We start from the raw sequence: 13,983 nt of genomic DNA, 5'->3' as shown, positions 1-13,983 counted from the left end.
TCCTCATTTTACATATGGAGGGCAGAGCATTTTTGTCAAGGTCAAACAGCTCATGTGCAGAACTTAGAATTGAACCTCTACTGGTCTCAGTCTGAGGCTCTGTTTCTTTTCCACTTGACCATGCTGCATTTTTCTTTGATGTATTCATAAAAGCCAAAATGATGAAATAACCTTCAGCCATCCTCAAAGCAGATTTTGCTTAACACATATTAGAAAATTCATTAATTTCTCCTGGTATGACTCGCACTTTCCTTTCCTGGTAAGAGCACTGCAGCGGAAGTCCAGGAGTGTATAATGCAGGTGAGAGAGTGGAGAAAGACGGCTCTATTGTCCCAAGTACCATACATTGGGAAAATCAATCTTGCATGCATAAATATATGCATACATAAATTAAAGGCTATCATATTTATTCTATTATCTTAATAATATTTATAATACCATGAAGGGAAGGTATTTTCTTTCTTTTTTTAAAAGATTTATTTATTTATTTGAAAGTCAGAGCTACACAGAGAGAGGAGAGGCAGAGAAAGAGGTCTTGCATCCACTGGTTCACTCCCCAGATGCCTGCAACCCCAGAGCTGTGCCAATCAGAAGCCAGGAGCCAGGAGCTTCTTACCTGGTCTCCCACACTGGTGCAAGGGTCCAAGGACTTGGGCCAACTTCTGCTGCTTTCCCAGGCCAGGCCATAGCAGAGTGCTGAATTGGAAGTGGAGCAACTGGGTCTCTAACCGGCTCCCATATGGGATGCCAGTGCCTGAGGCCAGGGTGTTAACCCTCTGTGCCACATTTTCAAGACAGACTTTTCAGTATTACAGAGTCAATTGAATTGTAAGGGATTGTCTGTTTCACAAAAATATCTGAGTGTGCAATGTTTTAGTCCAAAATATGCATTTTAATGCAGCATTCTGATAATAGATATTTTTCCATAATGTTCAACTTGGAAATTTTTTTTTTTTTACTTTTTACATTGGCCCTGTCACTACTCTAGCACATATTTGTTGTCGACAAATTAAAGTGAAGCAAAGTCCTCTCTATGGTAATATTTGCTGTTAGTTTGTTGTAGGAATGGAATGAAATCAAAGAGAGATTGTGATGAAGTTAACTCAGGACTGTTCAGAACCTTCCGTGGAGTAAAGTTCTTTCTTCATCACACTTAATTGAAAGACCTGTCAGCCACTCAGTTTATCCATAGCCTGTTCATCTGCAGTTTGCTTTGCAGAATGGGCCCTTGTAAAGTACTATTTGCATTTGAAGTCTCTTGATTTGCATTTGGTTCTGTACATTCTCAGAGGAATAGCCTAATCTTTATTTAAATTTCTGTGTGAAAACATTTTTTCCAGAAAGGTGAACACAAAATCATTTTTGCACAAAGCCCTTTGGCAGGGCATTTCAGGAGGGTGGAATGCTACAAAGAGTGGAGCCTGGGGCACCAGAAGGGAATGCCCTGTGAAGAACCACCAGGCCCGCAGTGTCACACACTGGAGAGACACAGTCACAGCCTCTCAGAGGGAATGCTCCTTGTTTGGATCCTTCCTTGGCTTTTCCCAGGAAATGTGCTTTGTATTATATCCTAGTTTCAGGCCTGCTGATCATGTGGCCCCAGGTCCTTGGTTTTGAACATATCAGTTTTACATGGCATTTCCATGCATATTGGGAGGCAGTAACCCTCCCTCCCATAGGGACTGCATTACCTCAGGTAAATGATATAACTCCTAAGTAGGGATAATAATAGCAGGTTTTGAGTTTGTGATAAGGTAAGAGATGACATTAATGTTCACAGCAGAGTGTCTGGCATAGAACAAATAACCAAAATGGCTCATTTGTAAGTGCTGTACACGCCTCTGTGAATTAGACATAGACTGCCTTTGGCAACAACCTTGCAAGGTAGATATTTCTGTATTTCACCAAACTGAAGACCATATTTTTAATTTTTTTAGCATATCATCTCATATTATTTCTGATCATCTATAGACTTTTCTACTGAATGAATATAGTATGGTTATTCGCATTCAAAAATGTGAATTGTATCTTAGAAAGACTGGGTACAAAAAATTGGTGAAATGCCTGAATATTATGTTAAGTTTTTGAATTCAGTACTCACGATCTTAGTGATTACAGGACCATGTCTCCAGAGTAGACTAGGACTGCTTGGAATCCATGGGCATCAAGTGATTCTTGGCTGACAGAAGGGCATCTGATGGCTTTATGAAGTTATTTGTAATTCTATTTTCTATGTGACTTTTCTTTCTGGTCAGATCAACAGGTTTTATCGTATTCTCAAGGGAGTTCATGACCCCCAAAAAAGCTTAAGAAAGAACATCTGGGGGCAATCAGCCACAGTCAGTAAGCAGGATCTGGCTTTATACAGTACAACATGTTTTAATTTTTTTAAACACACTACATCTGTGGATTATCTTTGGAGGCCCACGTTTCACCTCCCCGGTATTTTTACCAGATTCAGGAATAGCTTCATCAAACCCTAAGCCCTCTGGGCTAGGACTGCTGTGCCCTTTGCTCCTCAACTGCCCCTGGCCTTCATCCTTGATTGCAAACCAATGGAATTTCACACCCAATCGCCTCCAGATCACCCTGTGACCACTGTCTCCCCCAGAGGTACCTCCATGCACAGGGGCTGTCAGCTCTCTGGTCAGCCTGCCAAAGGAGGCTTCCCTTGTCTTATCTCCACTCCCCTGCCCCAACTCTAGGCATTCTGAACTCCCAAACCCTATTCCTAACCCTGACCAAATTTATGGTCACTCTTGCCCACAGGCTAAACTATTTTGTCTTCTCTCTATGCACTTGGATACCACCTTCCCAGCAACACATCACACTTTCACAGAAAGCTGTACTACTGGCTCACGTCCTCTATCCGACCCACCCCCACCTTCTTCTTGGTGTCCACACCAACCACACAGACATGCTGGCCTCACAGACCCTGTCTTTCTCTTCTATTCTGGCCTTCTCCTCCCTCTACCTAAGCAATCCACTCCCACGTCCACACCTAGGACTGTGCCATCTTCCAGAATTGCTCCGTCTCTGAACATCTCAAAGATCCTCTGTCCACCCGAATATCCTCTACCTCACTTCTCCCCAGAGTCACTTTCTCAGACATCAGCTTGTGGCTGGCTCAGGTCATATTTTTGCTTTTAATCCTTACCCCAAATGAACTATGAGTTTAGAATTTTTTAGTTAGTTTTTTCAACTTTCAAATAAATTAGGATTTCCAGCTATTTTTTTTTTTTTTTTGGACAGCCAGAGTGGACAGTGAGAGAGAGAGACAGAGAGAAAGGTCTTCCTTTGCCATTGGTTCACCCCACAATGGCCGCTGCGGCCAGAGCACTGCACTGATCCGAAGCCAGGAGCCAGGTGCTTCTCCTGGTCTCCCATGTGGGTGCAGGGCCCAAGTACTTGGGCCATTCTCCACTGCATTCCTGGGCCACAGCAGAGAGCTGGCCTGGAAGAGGGGCAACCGGGACAGAATCCGGCGCCCTGACCGGGACTAGAACCCGGTGTGCGGGTGCCACAGGCGGAAGATTAGCCTATTGAGCCGCGGTGCCAGCCAGGATTTCCAGCTATTTGAATAGCCCTGCCAAAACTAAAATATTGTATATTAAGACTCCCCTGAATGACCGTCCTATTCTCACATAGCAATTGTTTCTACTAAATAAACCTAGCAAGACAGGGATGAGGATAATGATCTTTAGGAGGAGACAAGACAAGAACGGCCAGACACCAGGCTGGAATGAAACTACGGCAAAGCCCTGAGTCAGCCAGCCTGTGTGATTTCCACATCCTCTAGATGGGTGACTGCAGAGCTTGAAGACTGACTGGGGGCCGGTGCCGCGGCTCACTAGGCTGATCCTCCGCCTTGCGGCGCCGGCACACCGGGTTCTAGTCCCGGTCGGGGCACCAGATTCTGTCCCGGTTGCCCCTCTTCCAGGCCAGCTCTCTGCTGTGGCCAGGGAGTGCAGTGGAGGATGGCCCAAGTCCTTGGGCCCTGCACCCCATGGGAGACCAGGATATGTACCTGGCTCCTGCCATCGGATCAGCGCGGTGCACCAGCCCCAGTGCTCTGGCCGCGGCGGCCATTGGAGGGTGAACCAATGGCAAAAGGAAGACCTTTCTCTCTGTCTCTCTCTCTCTCACTGTCCACTCTGCCTGTCAAAAAAAAAAAAAAAATGACTGGGAATGAGATCTGACTCCATCAGCTTCCTTGTTAGGAGCTACTTCCTGGTTTCAAGTGATAACAGTGAAAACAAGGGTCATCTTGGCCCCTTGCCAACCTGATGGCTTGTGTCTCTCCTCTTATGTATAATTAGAACCCTCTTCTCCAGTTTCTGCTTCCGAATTTTATCTGAGGGACGGAGGAGACCTTTTCTAAGGACAAAATCGTCAGTTATCCTTTAGTGAGGTGAGATTGACTGAGGTACTGATGAAGGCAGGCATAAAGGATAAAATTGATCAGGTTTGTGAGCTGGAAGACCACGCCTTCACCATGCCCCTGAGTGACCTCATGCCCCTACCTGGCCACCCCTGCGTGTCCACCGGCCAATCAGACTAATTAACCACTCCCTTTTGGAAGTGGATTAAAGGCCTGGGACATGGTAGGCCCAGCCCTTTTCTTTGGCCTTTTGCCATTGTGGGCCCCTGCTGCCCTGCACCTCCAGGGTTCGTGGCCTTTGGGCCACCCGCCCCATGCTTTCTGGCCTGCATACTCCACGTGGCTGGCTCCTGGTACTCGGTATGAATCCAGATTTCCCTCTCTTAGATAGGGCCTTCACTCTCCTATGCATTTTTCCCACTGAATAAATAGCTTAAAACGTATCATATTGCCTCATTCATTTATGCCGGTATTCAGAATTCTTCTCTGAATATTAGGCAAGAACCCACACAGGCTTATTAATATTGGGAATTTATTAATAAGCATGGAGTGATATCATATTGTTACCTGAGAAATGGCGGGGTTCTTGTCTTCGTGCAAGAAAGAATTCAGGTGTGAGACAGAGTAGTGGAAAGTAAAAAGTGGCAAAATTTACTAGGGTAGGGACATCCTCAAGAATGGATGGGCACCTCTCCAGACAGGACCTGAGAATGCCCAGTCGCTTGGACTGGGGTGGGGAAGGAGCGAGGTTACATGGTTGAGTAGAGAGATTACACCTGACCAGGCCAGGCGGGCAGCTCAGCAGAGAGGCAGAGGGTTGAGCATGCCGCCCGGTTGAGGCCAGGGGTTTTTAAGGAGATGGATCTTTGTCTTCACACATCTCCTCCTGAAACAAAGGATCTTATGGCTGTAAATATTAAGAAGCTCCTATCTGAGTTTTCCCTTGAAGGTATCAGACAGGAGGAAGCCTAGCTGGCACCATCCTGGGTTCAGAGGTAGTGTGAGCAGGACCCCCTAGAGAATGGGGATCCAGAGCAGGGTGTTTGAAATGCACATACTGGGCTGCATCTGGGAGATTGTGGAAGATTTGTCAGGCAGAAGGGGCAGAGATCTCTGCCTGGCAGGTTATCAGGTAGAAGGGGGCAGGGCAGGATGCGAATGCAGGGCTGCCCCTGAAACATAATCGGGATGACTTTGAGATGTATGCTGGATATAGATGTCTTCTCTTTAGGCCTGTCATACACACATAAGCTCATATCTAACTTCCTACCTAGCAATATGGCACCCCATATTCCGATATCAGTACCACTGACTCTGTATTTCAGAACTGTGCTGCAGTCACTCCATTCCCAGTGCTTAACAGAATGCCTGAGCCACAATAGAATGAACCACGTTAATCTTAACTGTGTTAACACTGCCAACTATTTCTTCATGGCTGTATAACCACTAAGAGAAACCAATGGTGCAGTGATTAAGAGGGTTTGGGGGTCAGGAGGGCCCAGGCTAGAACCCCACTTTTGGTTTAGTGAACTGTGTGGTCGTGAGCAACATGGTGGGTCTGAGTCTCCTGCAAGTGTGCAAGGCTTGCAGTGCATCTCCTAGCACTCCATGAACACCTAGTGAGTGTCCCCTCTTTCCTGTCATTCTCTTTGCCACCATACTAATGCTTGCTTCTGCTGTTGCCTTCTAGTTTGGGACTCGCTTCATTATAGAGGCCATGGAGGCAGCAGGCCACTCCATCACTACTCTTTTCCTGTGCGGAGGCCTGAGCAAGAATCCTCTTTTTGTGCAAATGCATGCAGACATCACTGGTAAGTCTGGGAAGGAGAAGGTCATTTGAAGTGTGGGAGCTGGTGGGTGTGGCCTATTCCTGGGAAGGATTAAGGCGAGGAGGATATCAGTGGTGTGTCAAGTTATTAAGATAACCCTGCCGTCTTTATGTTCATGATGGGGAAAGTCACTTCTATGTATGTCCAACTGTGGAATAATGGTGAGAAGGGTGGCTGAAGAGTGTGGCAGGGGCTAGAGCTTAATTCAAGCATTCACTCAACAGTTTTGACATCTTCTGATCCAGGCATTGTGGATTATACTGAAGATATAAAGATGAATAGGGCATAGTTATTTCCCCTATGAAGTTCTAGGTCTATTGAGCAAGGCGTGTTGAATCTAGTGTGACAAGAAGAGCAGGTGTTAGGCACAGTAGGTGTTAGGTACACACACGGATTGGGAATACCAATATCCTGTATCAGAGTGCCTGAGTTCAAGTCCTAGCTCCACTCCCGGTTCCAGCTTCCTGCTAACATGCACCCTGGGAGGCAGCAAATTCTAGTTCAGATACTAGGTTCCCTGCCCACCATGTGGGCACCTGAATTGAATTCCTGGCTACCTACTTCTTCCTGGCCTGGACCCAGTGGTTGTAGGCATTTGGAGAGTAAACCAGGGAATAGAAGATCCCCCCCCCAATAAATAAAACAAAGAAATGAATATAATGTAACAGTAGCTCAGTGAGAAGAGCACAGGATATTACTGCAACATAGTAGGTGCACAGTTTTGACCTATGACATCTCAGGAAAAAGAAAGACAAGCTGTCTTGAGGAAAGATACAGAGCTAAGATGCCATGGGAGGCCGGTGCCATGGCTCACTAGGCTAATCCTCCACCTTGTGGCGCCGGCACACAGGGTTCTAGTCCCGGTCAGGGCGCTGGATTCTGTCCCGGTTGCCCCTCTTCCAGGCCAGCTCTCTGCTGTGGCCAGGGAGTGCAGTGGAGGATGGCCCAAGTACTTGGGCCCTGCACCCTATGGGAGACCAGGATAAGTACCTGGCTCCTGCCATCAGATCAGCGTGGTGCGCCGGCCTCAGTGCGCTGGCCGCGGCGGCCATTGGAGGGTGAACCAATGGCAAAGGAAGACCTTTCTCTCTGTCTCTCTCTCTCACTGTCCACTCTGCCTGTCAAAAAAAAAAAAAAAAAAAAAAAAAAGATGCTATGGGAACTGTGGATCTGTCTGCAGACTGGAAATTTTTTTTTTCATTTTTGAGAGGAGGTGGGTATATAGCTGTTCCATTCTTTGATTCACTCCCCAAATGCCTGCAACAGCAACTTAATCCAGGTCTTTCACATTGTTGGCAAGAACCCAATTATCACTAGTGTCTATCACTAGTGTCTACCACTAGTGTCTGCACTAGTGTGCAAGAGCAGAAAGCTGGACTCAGGAACCAGAGCCAGGTGTTGAACCTTGGTACGCAGATATGGGATGCAGGTGCCCTAATGAGCCTCATAACTGCTAGGCTAAATTCTTGCCCTTGCCAACTGAGAATCTGAACCCTGAGATTCTGTGACTCCTTCTTCCCTCATCAGAACCAGAGATCGTAATACAGTGGAGGAAATCCAGAACAGTGGGCTCAACCCTTTGTGATATAGGGAGACTAGGCAGAACAGAATCCTAGGAGAACTCCCTGGGCCCCAGGGTAGGGGCCTCATGGGCAAGGAGGCTCACTGTACTGGAGATTCTGGCCTGGACTCCTGTCTGCTGCTTCCCTAACCCCTCTTGCTCCTTCCCCACCCCAGAGTTTTCTGGGACCTGGCACTCCCTCCCAGGGTCCATCCCTTAGTAGCCAGATACCAGGATAGGTCAGAGGCAAGTCAATGGGGGAGGATGGGACCTTGTTTATAGCCCCAGCACCAACCTGATATAAGCCCACCTTACCCTGGCCTCCACCCTGGCCCCTTACCACTGATACAGATAGGTCAAAGTCTTGGCTCCTCTATTGCCTCACCCTCTTTCCCTAGGCCTTCCAGGCCATGCACATTTCTATAGACACATGCTTTGTCTCACCAGATGGACATAACTGATTCCTGCACATTGTGGGGTAAAAATAATAATAGTAAGTTGATGAAGGCGCCAGTCAGAGGGCAATATAGAAAACCACACAGTAGATCAGTAAGGATGTGAAGTGCAGGAGTTGCTACCATGAACCCAGTGCCCACCATGTGTCATGAGAGCCACCCTGTATACATTTCATCTGCACCTGCCCCCACAATGAGACAGCAGACATAGGTTCCCCCGTCTCACAGTAACCTGAGGATCTGAGGATCAGAGGCATTCTAAGGTCAACCAGCCAGTGAGGACTCTGCTGCTGAGGCCACGTTCCTGGCTTTCTGCCAGTGGGTAGCCATTTGCTAATGACCCCACTTTCCTGGAATGGCCAAAACTGATGGGAGTCAGTGGCCATCCTGGAGCCCAAAGCAGAAAGACAATAAAAAGGAGCCCAGATTACCTAATCATTTCCCCAGGAGAAAAACCACAAGTGCATTTTCTCTAAAAGTCAACTGCCTGGCTCAGATAAAGTGCAGACTTGGCCTTCTTAGAGCCAGAAAGGCTTCCCTCCTGGATGCGGGAGGAGAGCTTAGGATAGCATGTGATGCATGGAGTAGGGAGACCAGGGCCGCTGAGAGCACAGGGGCTGGGAGCCACTGGGGGCACGGAGCCCGCCTTGACGCGCTCAACCTTTGTGAAAATGGGGCACCTTCCAGGCCTTGTGTCCCGGAGCCACCTCAGAGGCAGTGATGCAGCCCCTTCTCAGAAACTTCTGCTTAGGGAACTGCGCCTCTCCAGGCCTTCAATGAAAAAGCTGTAAATCGTTGTTTGGATTCGGATGGAAACCGGATCCTTTGTATCTAAGGAAGGACCAGTTACAGTTCCAGACAAAGAGACCTTTTCTTAGGCCTGGAATTCCTCAGCCTTTGCAAGCCTGTGACTGATGAGTGATGGCAAAGTGCATCTGCCTTTAAATGCTTAGGGTCCTGCAAAACTCATTAATGCATCAGATAAAATAGTTCACATTCCAGGCCAAGCTGGCCCTCTTCCGTCTCCCTCACCAGGCACTCAGAGAAAAGAACACATTAGCATGTGCCCCTCTGAAAGGCAGGCAGCAGGCACGCAGGGGTGCAGGCAGCTGGTGGAGCTGTGGTGCCTTTGGGGCTCTTAAACTCTGTAATGGCTCTGGTTTTCCTCCAGAGAAAGTTTTAGAGAGGACCATAGCTGCGGTCTGCCATGCTCAGAAACTGAACAACGGAACCTGGAAGGCTCTTTGGAGATAGCGTAGAAGAGCCGGTGAGGCACCAGCCGGGCCCTGGGACTTTGGGCAAGTTGCTTTACCTCTCTGCGCCTCAGGTCCTTCTCCTGGAAGGCAGAAATGTGGCCATCTCCCTCCTGCACTGCCTGTGAACACCCAGCCCTTTGCCCCACTCCCGTGTTTAGGGAAAAGGCGGTTTACTGTTCGGTGAGTGAACCTTTGCCACGTCGAGAGCAATCTGCTCCACACCAGCGGGAAGAGTGGGGCTTTTCTCACTCAGAAAACGGCGTTCACATGAGGAGGAAGAACCTCCTCGTACCCTGGCCATTTAGTTAACTGTGGTTTCCAGACATACTTGGTGTGTGCCGGGTAATTGTAGGTTTCCCCCTGCTGACGCGGGACTAAATGTTCCTTCTAAATGTTGTCTTTTGGCTCTGGCAGTTGCAGCCAGGGTTCTCCCTCTTGTCTGAATTATTTTAGTCATTTGTGCCTTCATGTATTCACTCAAAAGCATTCTCTGAGCACTCCAGCGTGCCAAGCACTGAGGTTGGCATGGGGATGAAATGTCCTGCTGAGACAGTCACCAACAGGATCAGGGACCTGGAGCGCAGAGAGGGGACCAGAGGGCAGGGGTGTAGCTTCACAGCCAGGCAGGGAACAGGTACACACACAGACTGCGGGAAGTGGAGAAAAGTCAAATAAAGGGTCCATTTTCAGGGGTGAGAGCAGAGTGTAGAGAAGCTCAGGTGACCAGGGATGGCCCTGGGGACACTGTGTTTTCACCCTTAGGCTTGTAGGGCTGAGGGCAAGAGGCCGTCCAGTTTGCAGGCTACGTGAAGAGGGCAGCTGGGCAGGAGCTTGGTCAAGGATGTAGCAGAGGGTAAGGGGCCAAGGATGTGGTGCACACAGGCCAGTCCCCCAGGACTCAGAGCAACTGGGGGATGGCATTGTTCCTGGAGACAGGGGAAACAGTGAGTTGGTTCTATGCACAGCAGTAAGAGATGAGAACAGACTTCAAGGAGCAAGCGAACTCTGAGAAGCACAACCACTACTAACTTCGTGCTTTCTCTAAGCCAGGCACCCTTTTGAGTACTCTACCCTCTACCCGTAATAGCACTTTTAGTCCTCACAGCAACCCTACGAGGTCGGAGGAATTTTAACCCTATTGTGCAGATGAGAAAACTGAGGCACAAGGGAGTTAGGTAACTTGCCTAAGATTGCACCGCTATGTCAGGGAGCAGCCAGAATTCAAACGCTGGCAGTGTGGCTGCCAGAGCGCTTTGGGCTGCAACTTAAGACCTGCTGGGGGATTTGCCAGGCTCCCTGTGGGCTCCAGTTCTCAAGGGATGGAGACTGTGCCTCGTCCCTCCCTGGTCGGAATGTGGGACGCCTCAGTGGGATTAGGAAAGGTAGGAGGTGAATAGTGGGAGGAGGTGCTGTCCTCTAACATTCCCAAGCCCACAGCAAGTCTGGGGGGCCACAGTCCCATGCCCATCTGCACCAGCCCTGAGCTTCTTCGAGGCTGGCAGTGCCTTCTCTTGATTGTAGGACACAGCCCCTTTGCATGGCCTGGTATCACCAACCCCATCCCTCCCCAACCTGGCCAGCTTCAAGCTCCAAGTGAAGTGCATGGGCAGCCTCTGTGCTCACCAACAGCATGAATTCTGCTAGCAGCAGCCGCCGCTTCTCCAGGAATTAGCAAAGCCAGCACTGGTGCTAAGCACCATAGATGTGCCCTCACATTGAGCCTCACAACACACCTGTGCAGTCCCAGCCTCACCCCCACTTGACGCATGGGAGAACAGAGCCACAAGAGTTTAAGTGACGTACTGAGCATGCAAGGCTAGTGGAACTAAGAAACAAGCCCAGGCTGAGCTCCCTCCAGAGCCCCCACCCCACCTGATGCTGTTCCCACTGAATCTGAGCCCTGGCCTGCAGCAGGGGGCTGGTATTCCCAAGTGCTCTGGGATGCATGTGGGAATTCTGTTTCCTGCCCTGTTTGTTCTGGGTGCCTGGGGCAGCTGACCCAACCCTGAGGGAAGAAGATGTAAATTCCAAGGGGAAGTCTTCACAAACAAGAGAGGAAAAGAAATCTGATCTCTGGAAAAGTCACTCTTGGGCCTTAAGCAGAGGGAGGTTTTCTACCTCAGTGGAGTTTGCTGCCATCTCCTGATTAGCAAGCAGCTCCATATATACTTGCTTGCCCTGCAAACGCAGGGTTAAGTCGTATCTCCCCTGAAGGCTGTGACCACTGCCCCAGAAATTTGCTCCTTCATCATTTAATTATTTCCCACATGCTAGATCCTGGTCTGCAGGCTAGGCACATACAGCATGGACAAAGCAAAGACCTGGCCCTCAGAGAAGTTAGCTTGTAGCAGGGGAGATGCTAAACTGGATGCAGTGATGAAAGGAGAGGAGGAGACAGGGAAGGGGTAAGGAGTGCGCAAAGTGAGTGGTCACTTTAAATCTGATGGTCAGGGGTGTTTGCACGAAGTCCCGAAGGCGGGAAGGCAGTTACCATGTGGGCTTCTGGGAGGGGGTAGTCCAAGAAGGAAGTGGCAGGGGCAAAGGCCCTGAGGCATGCTCCAGAAGTAGCAAGCAGGCCAGGGCAATGTGGGCTGGAGGGGAGGAGAAGTCCGGGAGTGGAAATGATGCCAGACAAGGGCCACGGTCGGGGCTCTGGCTAATGCTCCCAGAGAGGCTGCAGGAAGCTGAAGATTCCCAGACTCTTGCCACTTCCCTTCCCTTGGTCCACGTCAGAGAACCAACTCCCTACATGGCCTTCATCTCTTTCATCCATCTCTCCTCTGGGACCTGAACAGCAGGACACAGTCTGGTTTATCTCTGTATTCCTGGACACAGCAAAGCACACGACAGGCGATTGCTGAACTGAACTGGGACCAGACTTTAGGTAGCAGCTAGCAACAGCCTGGATACCTGGACACTGAGGTCTCATGAGCTGATACCTGTGGGTTGACTTCTTGGGGCTCTTGACTACTGTACCAGCAGGCAAGGCAACAAAGGCCTTTAGAACCAGGTAATCCAAGGATCAGGGAACTACAAGGGCTGGGGAGGGGGCAGCTGCTGCTGCATTGACGTCAGGTGTTTTTGCCACTGGGATTGTTTTCTGGCTCCCCATGTTACCCTGGGCCCTGCTCCCTAACCAAGGTGTGGCCTTGTCCTGCGCAGGCATGCCTGTGGTCCTGTCACAAGAGGTGGAGTCTGTTCTTGTGGGTGCTGCTATTCTGGGTGCGTGTGCCTCGGGGGATTTCACTTCTGTACAGGTACGTGAGGACCGAGGGGTGGACAGGGGCCCTCCCCTGTCTGAGACCATCTTTCCTCTCGACAGCAGCTCACATCTTGCAAAACACACACAGGATATAATTAAGAAATGATAGGTTCCAGCCAGGGGAGCACAAACGCTTCTAGCCTCAGACACATTTATTGCAGTTTTCATTTGACTTGGCCTCTGTGAATGCTGGTTGTTCTGTTTTTCTGCTGGTTTTCTTGTTTTTCTCCTTGAAAGTAGCTCTTAAATGGTTTCTTTTAAATTGTCCCTTTCCCAGTGTTCTTTGCATTAGTGAAACAGGTAAGGCTTACAATTTAGGTATTTCATATATCCTTCATATTTGCATTTGCTTGATTCAACTCCATCACTTTCCAAAGATCTTTCAGGCTCCTAGCAACAAGAGACCCACGTGAAAACAAATAATAAAATAAAACAAAGTAAAATAAAATAAAGAAAATAAGGAAGAAAGATAAAGGAAGAAGAAATAATTTGGTGGCTATGATTGAGCATATAATTTGGCTCTGAATGTCCTGGAAGCTGAGACCAAAAAAAAAAAAAAAAAAAAAAGTAATAATGCATGATAAGTTGCATAATTCTTCTTTCAAAAAGAAAAAAATACTAGTTTCTATGGAAAAACAAAGCTTTTCCAGCTACCAAATTGCAGAAGACATTGCACTCATGGGCCTTTGTGGAAAGACTTTGAGTGCTAAAATAATACCAAAAAGTAAAAGCTGAGTCCCGTGCAGAAGCTGAGAGCCCAGGCCCTGTAGTTAGCAGCCTGGGCTCCAATCCTGGTTGACTACCTACAAACTCAAATCCTCGCTTACCGTGTCAGGGATCTACCCACTCTGCTCTGCACCTCCATTTACCTGTAATGATCAGTGCTGTCAGTTCTCTCTGTGGGCGGGGCATGTCTGGGTACTTCCTGCCAGGGCTCCACATTTTATAAGTGAAGAGCCGTAGGCATTAAAAAGTTCAACAACTTGCCCTCAGGTGAAATGGCTAGAAAATGCCAAACCTAGAAGTCCAGCTCCCAAATCTCACCTGAGCACCCAGGAGCTATTTTTTCAGCTGAGAATTCAACTGCATAAATGACCTGCCCAGGGTCTCCAGGTTAGGGCTAATGACTGGGTCTTCCAGCACTAGCTCAGAAATTAGAGTGCCATTTATTTTGGCCCCCAGGCACCATATCTTCCTAATACATGTCACAACTCCTGGGCAACAGAGGTACAGAAAGCT

The 13,983-nt window shown here is 48.7% G+C and overlaps 1 protein-coding gene across 22 annotated transcripts in view; it reads left to right on the top strand.

Annotated features, from left to right (window-relative positions):
• FGGY (FGGY carbohydrate kinase domain containing) overlaps nt 1–13,983 on the top strand; it is a 532,663-nt gene that overhangs the window by 403,472 nt on the left and 115,208 nt on the right. For 17 of the 22 annotated variants that reach the window (XR_011390683.1, XM_070078420.1, XM_070078427.1 and 14 more), the window contains 2 exons: nt 6,072–6,192; nt 12,645–12,739. Coding sequence is in view for 20 of the 22 variants with exons in the window: in XM_070078420.1 (XP_069934521.1) it covers nt 6,072–6,192; nt 12,645–12,739 (216 nt within the window). In the remaining 2 variants the exon portion in view is untranslated. Of the gene's footprint in view, nt 1–6,071; nt 6,193–12,644; nt 12,740–13,121; nt 13,173–13,983 lie in introns of those variants that run through there. The other 5 variants (XR_011390684.1, XM_070078429.1, XM_070078425.1 and 2 more) reach the window with 2 other exon arrangements.

The sequence above is a fragment of the Oryctolagus cuniculus genome, chromosome 7 (assembly GCF_964237555.1).
Source record: "Oryctolagus cuniculus chromosome 7, mOryCun1.1, whole genome shotgun sequence".
Lineage (NCBI taxonomy): Eukaryota > Metazoa > Chordata > Mammalia > Lagomorpha > Leporidae > Oryctolagus > Oryctolagus cuniculus.
This window is presented reverse-complemented; position numbering and strand designations above follow the sequence as displayed.